This window comes from Corvus moneduloides, chromosome 3 (genome assembly GCF_009650955.1).
Source record: "Corvus moneduloides isolate bCorMon1 chromosome 3, bCorMon1.pri, whole genome shotgun sequence".
Lineage (NCBI taxonomy): Eukaryota > Metazoa > Chordata > Aves > Passeriformes > Corvidae > Corvus > Corvus moneduloides.
Window position 1 is genome coordinate 99,170,298 of NC_045478.1, and position 11,434 is coordinate 99,181,731.

Consider the following 11,434-nt stretch of genomic DNA (forward strand, 5'->3'; position numbering starts at 1 on the left):
GAGGGACTTTCAAACTATTCAAAGTCGGTATCCTTGACAAAATGCTCCAAGTAATTAAAATACACCAGAATATGCCACTCGAGCCATATTACCTATTATCAAAACTGACCTATTGAACACTATAAAATTAATGAAGCTTTTGGAGCAATTGATTGGGATATACATTTCATATATGAAGGTATACATTTTATGTTGGTTTGTTTACAATATCCTCAAGCATGAAATGTCCTGGTCTTTCCATGCCAAGTACAGAGACTTGAAGACTGTCTTAATAACAAGTTTGCATGTATTATATATGAAATATTATTGTACTGGATAATCCCGTGCATCTGTCTTTGTAAGCTTTCTGTATCTCCCCTGGGTAAACGGGTTTTTTTGTGGTTTGTTTTTTTTCCTTAGCATCTTATCTTCTAGCACTTTGAAGGCTGTTAGAAGGTAATTTCTGTCTGTTAACAAACCAGGGGGGAAAAAAGAACTAAACAAAAACCCCTTCACCACAGCCACAATCGTATTTCCCTCTCTGCTGTAGGAACTCCCTGTTTTTTTCATGAGATCATAAGGAAATAGCGTGCTGCTGTGTTTTAAGAAAAGTTTAAAAAATACCCCAACAAAACAAACAAAAATCCCAAACCGTATTATTTTTAGCTTTCTATAATTTCATTAAACGGGCCTTTCCTCCTCAGAGTAAAAACTGAAGCCTTCTTCTATATGTGAAATGAACGTTTAGCTGTCATCTAAAGTAGCAGGGGAGGAGGGGGGAGGATGGCAGGAACGGGGAGGCGGGGGGGGGCGGCATTAAGCATTTTTTCCCTCCAGAGAAAGATCACACGTTTCAGTCCTTTCGAAAAATACACAGTTGCCACTTTTTTTCTCTTTTTTTCTTTTTTTTTCTTTTCTTTTTTTTTTTTTTTTTGGTCGCGAGAGGGACTTTGATTTATTGTCAGACGCAAAATGGCCCGGAGAAAGAAACTCTCGGAGTCTTAACAGGAAAAATAATAAATAAATAAAAGGGAGAGTGGTGAAGAGGGAAGGAGAAGGGGTCTGTCGGGGTGCTGAGGGATGCTGCTCGGCCCGGCCCGGCCCGGCCCGGCCCGGCCCGGCCCGGCGGTGCCGCTCCGTGCCGTGCGGTGCCGAGCCGTGCCGGCGGGGAAGCCTTGCATCACCGCCACGGGCCCGCTTCCCTCCTCCCTCTCTTTCGGAGAGGCTATTAATAGCATGACATCAGCCAGGGACTCGCCGCCAGAGTAAATACCAGCGCTGCCCGCTCGGCTATAAAAGGGGGGTGATGCAACCCGGGCGAGCGGCAGAGGAGCGGGGAGCCGAGGAAGCTGCTCTCCCGCAGGAGGCGGCGGAGCAGCGCGGACGGCAGCGGCGGGGCGGCTGCGGAGCCCCTTCCCTCCGGCCGGGAGAGCGGCAGCGGCGGGAGGAAGGTAGGTGGAAGCAGGAGAGGAGCGGCCGGGACTGCCCGGGCCGGCGGGACGACGGGCTGAGCTCCGGGGAGGCTGTCCCGCCGCGGAGGGATGGATGCCCGCCGGCGGACCAGCGGCACGCCCCCGGCAAAAGTTTCGCCGCTCCGGGCGAAGTCGGCCGCCGCCGGCCGTGAGCGCCGGGAGAGCCCCCGGCCCCGCCGAGCTCCGCCGGAGCCCCTCGCCCGCCCGGCGGCGCCGGCTCTCGGTGCCGGCGCTCACATCTGGGGGAACCCCCTGCCCGGGCTGCCGCCAGATGTGAGCGCCGCGGGGAGCCCGCCCAGCCCCGGCTGTCCCCGGGCCGGCAGCGCCGCTCGGCACCGCGCGGTGGCGGCCGCGGCGGGGCCACGGCACCGGCACCCCGGGAGCCGCGGGATGCCCGAGCGGCGCGGCCGCGCCCGCAGCTCCGGACAGCCGGCGGCGGCACCGCGGGGACGGCGACGGGGGTCCTGGAGCGGGACAGCCCAGGTGATGGCAAACCCGCGCTGACGCGCAGAGACTTATCGCTGATATTCCCATAAACCGAGGGAGGTACTTCTCGTGACAGCCAGGGATATTCGCTTTCCTTTCTGTCTCGGTGTCTTGACCGAAAGTAGAGCAGTTGCTAAACTGTTGCCTAAGCAAATCAGGCGTGACACAACAGCCAATTTGTTTCAGAGAACGAGTTTCCTGTTGGAAATCTATTCTCCTCCTAGTAACAAGCATTTGAGAAGCTGGAAGGCAGCAGAAAATGGTTCGGGAGCGATGTGGGATGTCAGAAAGCTTAAGGTCAACTAGCGTGCACAGAGGTTGTGAACTGTAATTGCTCTTAATGCTGTTTAAGATTAACCTCAGTGGTTATCAGGGTTTATTGCATCAGCACCAGGGGAAAAGGAATTCGTATGAAGAAATAAGACCAAGAAGCACAGTCAGCCGTCTGCTGTTAAGCAAGAAAAAACTGAAAGTAGTCACTTTCAATATTAATATTAAACAAGAATATCCTTAAATAATGGACGTGCACAGCTAGGAAGCATGTTCCGATTTTAAAATCTTGGCAGATGAGATGTAAAATCTCACTGTAGATGAAAAGGATCGTCTGCTAAACAACAAACAAAAAGCAGGGGGAGAACGAATGAACAGTTGTTTGAACCTACCTGAATTGGGAGGGTACCATGAATAGTAAAACTGTGCTTTTTGGAGAATTCCAAAAGCAAGGTTAAAGGAACGAAGCATTAACTCAGCCCGGGAACGAGCTGTGCCGGTAACAGTGCAGGGCTGAGAAGTGTTCAGCACCTCCAGTGGCAGTAACTCCAGAACAGGTCCACGTGCGTGCTCTATCGAAGTAAACAGAGATTGTATCAGAAAGGCCACGATGGAACCACGCTTTAATGCTTGATAGTCTTATTCCTACTGTTTCCCCAGCCTTTACAAATCCAAGGGAAATGAGATAGTGCTCTGGATGGCTTATAGACAGAGGGACAATTTGTGCAAAAACTGGGACAAGAAAGGGCAACTCGTTGCATTTTTTAAAATTGTAAAATCTGATTTTCCTATTTATAAAGCATTTCTAAAAGCAGATTTGTTCCCTAGAAACTGGAAAACATCTACCTTGTTGTTATGAAAAGAGGACATATTCAGCTTACTGAGGAGCTTTGATATAAGGCTGATTATTTCTGTCATTTGTATGGTGGTGGCTCCTAACAATCCTAGAGGCAGACTGGAAGCTGCCCTATCAGGCACGGTTCAGAAGCACTGCCCCAGGAAAGAGTCCCAGAAAAGCAAACCAGTGGCAAACAGCTCTGCAAAATGGGACTCAGCTCACAGCAGAAATCCTTACAGAAGCCTCAGCCCCCTGGTGGGCCTTCCCTCCCCAGTCAGAGGTGCCTTTCAGGATGATTGGGAGGGCAGTGAGCTGTCTGGGGAGGAGGGCAGCAAGTTTCGACGGTCAAGGACACTTTCTCCTGCTCTGGGCACCCAACCACTTCTCTTTTTCACAGTAGTGACAGGCGGGTGAGAGGACCTGAAGCCATTATTGTAGGGTTTTGTTGGTGCTCGTGGAACACTTAGCAGTAACTACTAGAAATCCACAATTAACACAATTTCTCAGGCACATTCTTGGTTTCCTCTGGTGCTGCTGCTGACCTTAATTAAAAGTTCACCTAAACTGAAAAATAATTGAATAAACCACCAGAGCTTGAAAATTATTAGCCCAACTAATTATTTTGGAGGCTGGAAAAACAGTTTTACTGTTACTTTAAGACTCCTGGTTGGATTGAATTATACAGAATTAACTTTGTTGAATGAAGCCGTCACCAGGATACAAGGAGACTGAGTCAGTGAAAATAACTGAAATTTCTGCTGGCAGTGAGGGGTTCAGTGTCATCTGGAATTGGCCTGTTTAAATTAGTTGAATGGTTGAATGTTGGTAAATAGTAAATAATACTGGGAGGACTTCAGCTGGAAATTAATAGGGCCATTTCTGACTTGCTGGAAAAGAGTAACTGCTAGCTTTCTGAGATTATAGGATTAAACTGTATCAGTACTTTAAATATGACTCATGAGCAGGGGCTTTCTGAAGAGAATTACATAAATTTCCCAAGGTCTTTCTGAATAACAAATTGTTCCAAACAATTTCCCCATCTTGAATAACTATGGGTGAAATCCTGGCCCCATTGAGGTCAACAGAAAAAGTCCTTTTGATTTCACTGGGTTCAGGATTTCACCCTGAGACCGGGAAATATTCAACTCCCCTGTGGTGACTGGGTGAGGAAGAAGTGAGGAAGACTCTGCAGTTGGACGTGGTATTTTCCAGCAACAGGCAATTCACTCTCCTCTGATTTTTATGTTTACCTCACTTAGCAATGAACTAGGTTCTATTCTCATTTGCACCAGTATGGATTTACAGTGTATTTTTAGATATCTCTGAGCAAATTCTATCTTCTTGTCAAGGCACATGATCCCAGACATTTCTTGCTGGGTTCCAGAAGTAAAGTACAGGGAACTGTGCAGTTCTGGGTCTACCATGTGGAAATTTAGCTTACCCACACTGCTACCCTGAGGCAACTGTTTGCTTACCTGCACTAAGTTAATTACAACTGACTTTTCTGTAATTATTGTGGTTCTAATCCAGAGTAGATAACACATACTGTAATTATCCATACAGCTATTAAAAAAAACCAAAACAACAACTACAACAACAAAATCTACACACCAAAGAAAGCTGGAAAACCAACGTAGTAAAATCCAATTTAACCTGAGTCGCTTTATGAACAAGGGAACTATTACAACTTGTTTTCCTGTGGATTTGCACCTTTTGTCCCTTGGGCCACACACAAAAGGCACTCAGTGTTCTTCCAGAAAGTTTTCTTCCCTCTTATCTCACCTCTGCTGGGGGAGAGATGGGCTGTGACTTGCAGGGATGTGTGCATCAGCTAGCCCACCGTGTTTCAATGACTAACTGCTGAGTTTTGCCTCCTTCTCCCTCGGTGGAGCCGCCAGTTTTCACAAAGCACATAGGACCTCTCTGCCTTCAAAGCTGGCTAAAAAAAATAAGAAGAATGACTAAAAAGAGAGAAGTAGAGAGCACTGTTGGATAGGTTCATTTTCTTCAGAAATCTACTAGAAATGAAGTTTCTCCATGGGTTTACATTTGCATAATTCCCCTAAAGTCTCTTCAATCACACTGTTTTATGTCAGCAGAAGATCCAGCCATAAATATTTAAGAACTTCAAGCCTCTCGTAGAGGGCACATAAGGACAGTTTCGAATTCTACAAGAGCAAAGGAATGAAACAAATGGCTTCACATTTTTCATGAGTCAATCCCTCCAACTCAACCTGTGCTGTGGAGCCCCAGAGCATGTAAAGACTTTTGCCTTTGTGCCAGCTCTTATCGTTAACTATTTTTCAGGAGTTTATAGGCAGATCTACAACTGTGTGTAAAACTGAGTGTGATAATTTTGCGACAGATCCTCTTGTGGTTAGCGAGTTTCAGCTTCTAGTAGAACACATTGAGCTAAGTGTAGCTGAGATCAAGGTATGCTATGTCCATTTGAAGCTGGAATTTGTGGTGATAAAGCTCTGAAGATGCTCTTACTCTCCTTCTATGCTTCAAATAATAATACTACTTATGTGCTTTCTGATTTTTGTTCTTATTTTCTTTCTTTTCCTATTCACTCAATTCTCGTTTGCCACACACTACCAGTTTAAAACTTAACAGTATACACACTCTTACACAATTTTTTTCAAGTATTAAGTCTCAGAAAGACCTAGAAATCATGTCATGTGCTGATATTATTCTTACTTTTAAATACTAACTTTGAATTAACATAAAGTTGAGGGTTTTTTGAGTGTCTAAATTCTTAACTGCTTGTCTCTGTTGAGAGATTGGGGTAGGTGAGGAATGGGGACTGAAGCAATATAAGAACTACAGTATTATTCACAGTGTGAAATATACCTCTAAGAGATATTATTTGCCTTTCTAAAGTTGTTGAAAGACTATTATTATTATCTCTTTTTATCTTTCAGCAAAATGATGGTCCAACACTCAGGCCAGGTATCTGCATTAGAAGTCAGCGCCTCCGCAATTGTTCCCACTTTGTCCCCCGCAGGGTCACTGGGGTTTGATGATTTCACAAATTTAACCCCCCTGGTGAAGGAGGAACTGAGGTTTGCCATTCAGAACAAGCGTCAGTTCCACAGGATGTCTTCAACATTGGACACGGTGACTGTTGCTGAAAGGCCAGTTGAAACATCAATGATGAAAACAGAGGTAGGGCTCTTTAAATAGAATTTTGGTGTGAATGATTAATTCTCTAACGAAGTTTTGCCAAAAGACCAGTAATTGCATCAACTATAGACAATCTTCTGTACCATACTTGTTTCCTTCAAGCCAACTGCTTGGCTCTCTGTTGAGAGATCCCTGTATCTTCAGGGATACCCTTGGGTATTTCTCATAGTTGGATATTTTATTTTCAATTGTGGACTACAGACAACGTTTTACAGTGATTAGAGCAAGTGCTAGTGTGCCTAGTGGTAGCTGAACTTGGAATAAGTCACTGCTGAAGTTTTGTTTCCCTGAGGACAGCAGAACCCATGGGGGTTGGACTAAGACATGAATCTACTATGTCCATGCTATATTTTTGCTTAAAGATGATACTATCCTTGAAAAACATTACTCTTTGAAAGTGGAGAAATAGCTTTGGTTAAGGAAAGAGTTATACCTTGGTCTGAGCCTCCACAGGAAGCAGAAGGAAGTGTATTAATACTCCCTTTTTGGTGCTGCCTTTAATTCACTTACTCTTGCTGCCTCGCTCATGACACATCCTCCACTCTGCTCCCTGTGCCCCTCCTCCTTTTCCTCCCTGGGAAATGGAGGAGAGATGGAGCTTTGGGAGTCAGCCTGGGGAGACATTCAGCAAGTTTTTTGAGTACCACTGATTTAAAATGAGCCACCATATAGATTACGTACAACCCAACTCCAGTCTGGATTTTATTGACGATTCTAATGAAGTAACAACCCTTGTACTCTATGGAAAACAAGGTCAGAATCACATTTTTGTGTAACTCATGATGTGAGCACTGACAGCACTGTCCATGTTGATTTAAAAAACCCAGAAGTTATTGAAATACAGGTCTCCTATTTACAACATCTTATGGATTGTGTGTATCTGTTTTTGTGGGACAGTTTTCTCCTGAAGAAGATGAAAGAAAAAAGAGAAGAAGGGAAAGGAATAAAATTGCCGCGGCAAAGTGCCGAAACAAAAAGAAGGAAAAAACAGAGTGTTTGCAAAAAGTAAGTGACTGGCTAGAATTCTTAATCTGTCATCCTGCCAGGATCCAAACAGATAGCATAGGGTACTGTCATAGGAGGAAATACAGAAAGATGTCACCCAAAACTCTGTAAACCCTTCAAAACATTAGTTATAAAAAATAAACATGCCATATATTAAATCCAAACCTGGTTGAAACTGGCATAAAGTGAAAGCATGGTAGGAGTGGAAAGAGATTACTGTTTCAGTGACCAATCTTGTCTATGGGGATAATGTTAATTTGAATGTGTACCCTGAACACAAAAAGAAGTAAAATCGTATTTTGTAAAATATTCACTGTGAAGAGCCTGCACAGTGCAGTAATTTCTGACTACTTTATGAACAGAGTGGTATGGTACCTTGAATTCTCTGTCCTAGAACCCCAGTCAGACCTTCACCTCCTGTGCTGTGATAAACAACCATATTTCAGCAGCACCAGGCCTGTGTCTAGGTATACAGGCCTGTACATTCCTGTATCTAGGGTCAGGGGAAAAAAGCTATGTTTGTACTTTGTTAGCTTAACATGTGTTTACAGACATGTGACCTGATGTTCCAGGGAGTTAAGAAGCAGCGTTGTTAATTTTGGGTCAATTTTTGACCCAAAAAGCTCAGAATATTTTTGCAGAAGATAGCAATAATGCTTTGGGTACGTATACTGTGAGTGAATACGTTTGAATTTGGCTTTTCAACTTCCATTACATTCTCTAGAGGCCAAAGGAGGTAACTCTCAATCTGGTTTTTGGATTATTACTGACTGGGGAATGTATAGTTTCATCATTACAGCACACTAAGTACATGTGATTCCCTTCTCTGCCAGCCATATGCTTTCTCACCAATAAAAGACCTCGACTATTAGAAAAAACTGTGACTAACTATTTGAACTTGTCAGTGTAAAAGCTGTGTGTGTCCTTTTTGCTAGGAATCAGAGAAGCTGGAAACGATCAATGCAGAATTGAAAGCCCAGATCGAGGAGCTGAAGAACGAGAAGCAGCATTTGATATACATGCTAAATCTGCACAGGCCCACGTGTATAGTCCGTGCACAGAACGGAAGGACACCTGAAGATGAAAGAAATCTTTTTATTCAACAGATCAAAGAAGGCACATTACAAGGTTAAGTGATACGGCAATTTATAATGTTTTTAACAGCTACCAGAATCCATGGGGGAGTCTGTCATAATGTGTAGGATTCTATTAGTCAAGAGCCTTTAGGAAGGGCAGATTGCTTTCGTAAGCGGAAAGAATCATTTTGGCTTGACAGCGATTTTTGCCCTTGGAAGATCTGGTCTCAATCAAATTGAAGAGCCTTCTGCCTCAAATATAGGGTTTGCACCTGTCATACTTGCTGTTCCTAGGAGCTACAGACAACAGCTTCCGAAGTTTTAGCTCTCTGCTAGTATACAGTATCTGCACTCACGAGGTTTGTGCTAGAACACTATGACTTCCAGTGATGCACGTGGTACAGACAGCTGTACTGGATGGACACTACTTTTCCTTGTTGCTGGTAGGGAAAGAAGACTGAGTATTTTTGAATTTCCAGGAGGATGGTTTCTGGCAGAATGTCCTGATGTGTTTTGTTGCATTCTAACCTAGCACACACACACACAAAAAGTCCCTGTAGTTCCAACTAAGCTTTGTCATTTTTTTCTCAACACTCGTGGGTTTTTTCTGTGACTCATCTCAGTGACTGAATTTGAAGAGTCTAGAAAGTGTGACAAACAAATGTTTCTTGCAAAACATCTGTGTAGCCTAGCTTGTATTTTATGAGCTGTCACCCCAGATACTACCCCTTGGGGACTACAGTTTTTTCTTGAATTGCTGAAGAGCAGCTTGTACCATCACTTAGTGACTTGGTGAATTGGATCCACTGGAAAGAGGAAACTAACTGTGCAGGGGTATTGATAGAGGTTTTTCTCAAGTAAAGAACTGCAGGAGTGAATCCCAGACTCCTGAACCTTGAAGAAAATAAATATTTTTAAAATTCATCTAGGATCTAATCCTACAAGCCTTAATTCATGCTATTACCCCTCAGTCACGGAAGAGGTTCCATGGATTTCAGTGGGTCTGCTCATGCAGATAGCTCTTACAGGCATAAGAGCTTGACAAAGCTTTTTCCATCCTGGTCAGAATTACCTCCTTTTGCCAGGTGATTCAGAGGGAAAAATTATGATTGCAGCTACTTTTGTTTTACCTTTGAGTGGCAACTACAGTCAATCAAAAGTGTTACTTAGAATCTAAAGGAGGCAAGAGTTTTGATGCAGTGAATAATTGTTTTTATTTTTTATTAAATACTAACCTTGGATGTTTTTGAACTGGTAGAAGAGCTGCTGGATGAAACAGTTGGAGCTATGAATGTTTAAATTCTGATGTTTCTGTGAAATTCTCAGATTGTTTATTTCTATAAAGTATACCCTTACAATTTTTTGTAAAAGAAAATATTATCCTTATTTATCACTAATATCATAATGAGTAGAGTTAATAAATACTGCGAGCAAGATAAAACTGAGAACACAAGTGTTGCGCTGTCTTTTTACTTTTATCTCTTGGTGTTTAATATTATATATTCCTAAACTTCACCAGTTGTATTTGAGACACCACTTAAAAACACTTATCCTTCATCTTTTTTGAAGATGAGGCACTGTCTTGAATGATTGGGTGCAGGTATTGTACCTTCCAAAATTCTGTATCTCCATCGGTGGTGTCTGTTCAATGTCACAATTTAAGCAAAGCAGAATACAAGTGAAGCTTACAGTGCATAATATTTTACACCAGTTCTGCAGTGTTGAAATGGTGTGTTTGTTCTAAAGGCTAAACTTGAAGATACCTCAGCCATGAGCTTCTTACCCCGCAAGTCTCGCATGAGTGCATCACAAATTGTACCTGGTCCTTACAATGATTGTTATATTCTGCAACAGAACTACTTAGTACCATTTCCTAAGGTCTGGATATATTGTAATGTCCTATATCACATGTTAAAGGTATGACTTCATGTATCTGAAAAGTGAATGTATTACAAAGATGACATACTAGGTCCAGTTCTGTCTTAAGAATCCATGATCTTTCTGTATATTGGAAGGAGGTTCCATTGACTTCAGTGAGAGTTTTGTTCACGTCCTGTAAGCAGAGTGTGGAGCCTCTGTGGCAACTTCTCTGGCTTAAAGGACAAGTTGTACATGTAATTGGGCCAGCTGTTTACCAGTCAACAGATATACATGAAGTGTGCTACAGTAAACTTGTCAAACAATGTTCATTATTTGACTTCTGTAACGTGGAAATACAAAACCAAGGCATCATCCTGGCATCGTACGCCTTGGCTTTGCTTTTTGCCTCTCAAATACCAGCAGACAAGGCTGTTTGTCTCATAATTGGTTATAAAGTGTTACCACAGAGACTATAGTGACAGAATTCATGTGTCTCCCTTAGGGAATTTGTATGGTTGCTTTTAACCATATCACCGGTGACGCAGGCGTCATACTTTTGTTGCTTGATCTTATTTACTCGGCATGCCAAATGTTAATATGGTACCCCTACTATTGTCAGAAGATAATCTATTTTTATTTCTTTACATGTGCAGTCATAGCTGCTCTGTACTGCTTTTGTATGTGTGTGTGTGTGCGTGCTCCTGCACGCTGCTCTGGAAATGATGGTACTCAGGGTCACTTTGCTGTGCCCAGGAAAAGAGTGTTTGAACAGCTAGACAGGAATGGTATGTTGCATGAGTTTTCTCAGAGTATATTTTATTCAGGAGAGCCCTTGAAATGCATTAAAAAGCAGTTTGTTTTCTATTCTCAAGTTTGTTTTGATACTTTAATAAAAAAGAAATAATATATATTTATTCATGTGTCATTTAATTCGTTCTACATTTCAAGGTCCAAGAGCAACCTCATTTTCTTAAAACAACACTGAGATATTAAAAAGCAAACACTCTTTACAGCTTTGCAGCAATAAGTGTCTTATGAAGTGAAACTGGTACTGTTCACTGCTTGTCAAGGTGTAAACAAAATTTTGTTATTGCAAGGTTGATTGTGAATTCCAGGCAAACTTCTTATTTGTGGCCTACAGCTTAGATTAAAGGACTGGAAAATAGAACTCCTAAACATTTCCTAACCTTGCAACCTACCAGCTGATAGTTATTTCAACTTTCTGATTCCCTAATGAGTTTAATGGTTTTGCTACTGTGAAG

The 11,434-nt window shown here is 42.7% G+C and overlaps 1 protein-coding gene across 1 annotated transcript; it reads left to right on the plus strand.

Moving 5' to 3' along the window:
* The first annotated feature begins 1,249 nt into the window (after nucleotides 1-1,249).
* Nucleotides 1,250-11,086, plus strand: ATF3 (activating transcription factor 3). The gene is made up of 4 exons (XM_032102947.1): nucleotides 1,250-1,430; nucleotides 5,970-6,213; nucleotides 7,129-7,236; nucleotides 8,172-11,086. The coding sequence occupies exons 2-4, from the start codon at nucleotides 5,974-5,976 to the stop codon at nucleotides 8,367-8,369; spliced, it is 546 nt and encodes a 181-aa protein (XP_031958838.1). The 5' UTR covers nucleotides 1,250-1,430; nucleotides 5,970-5,973; the 3' UTR covers nucleotides 8,370-11,086.
* The last annotated feature ends 348 nt before the right edge of the window (nucleotides 11,087-11,434 follow it).

Bases quoted from the DNA above. Each gene is read 5' to 3' on its own strand.
- ATF3 (XM_032102947.1), top strand. From the start codon at position 5,974: ATGATGGTCCAACACTCAGGCCAGGTATCTGCATTAGAAGTCAGCGCC. The intron at 6,214-7,128 runs GTAGGGCTCTTT...TTTGTGGGACAG, and splicing joins CATCAATGATGAAAACAGAG to TTTTCTCCTGAAGAAGATGA. The intron at 7,237-8,171 runs GTAAGTGACTGG...CCTTTTTGCTAG, and splicing joins AAACAGAGTGTTTGCAAAAA to GAATCAGAGAAGCTGGAAAC.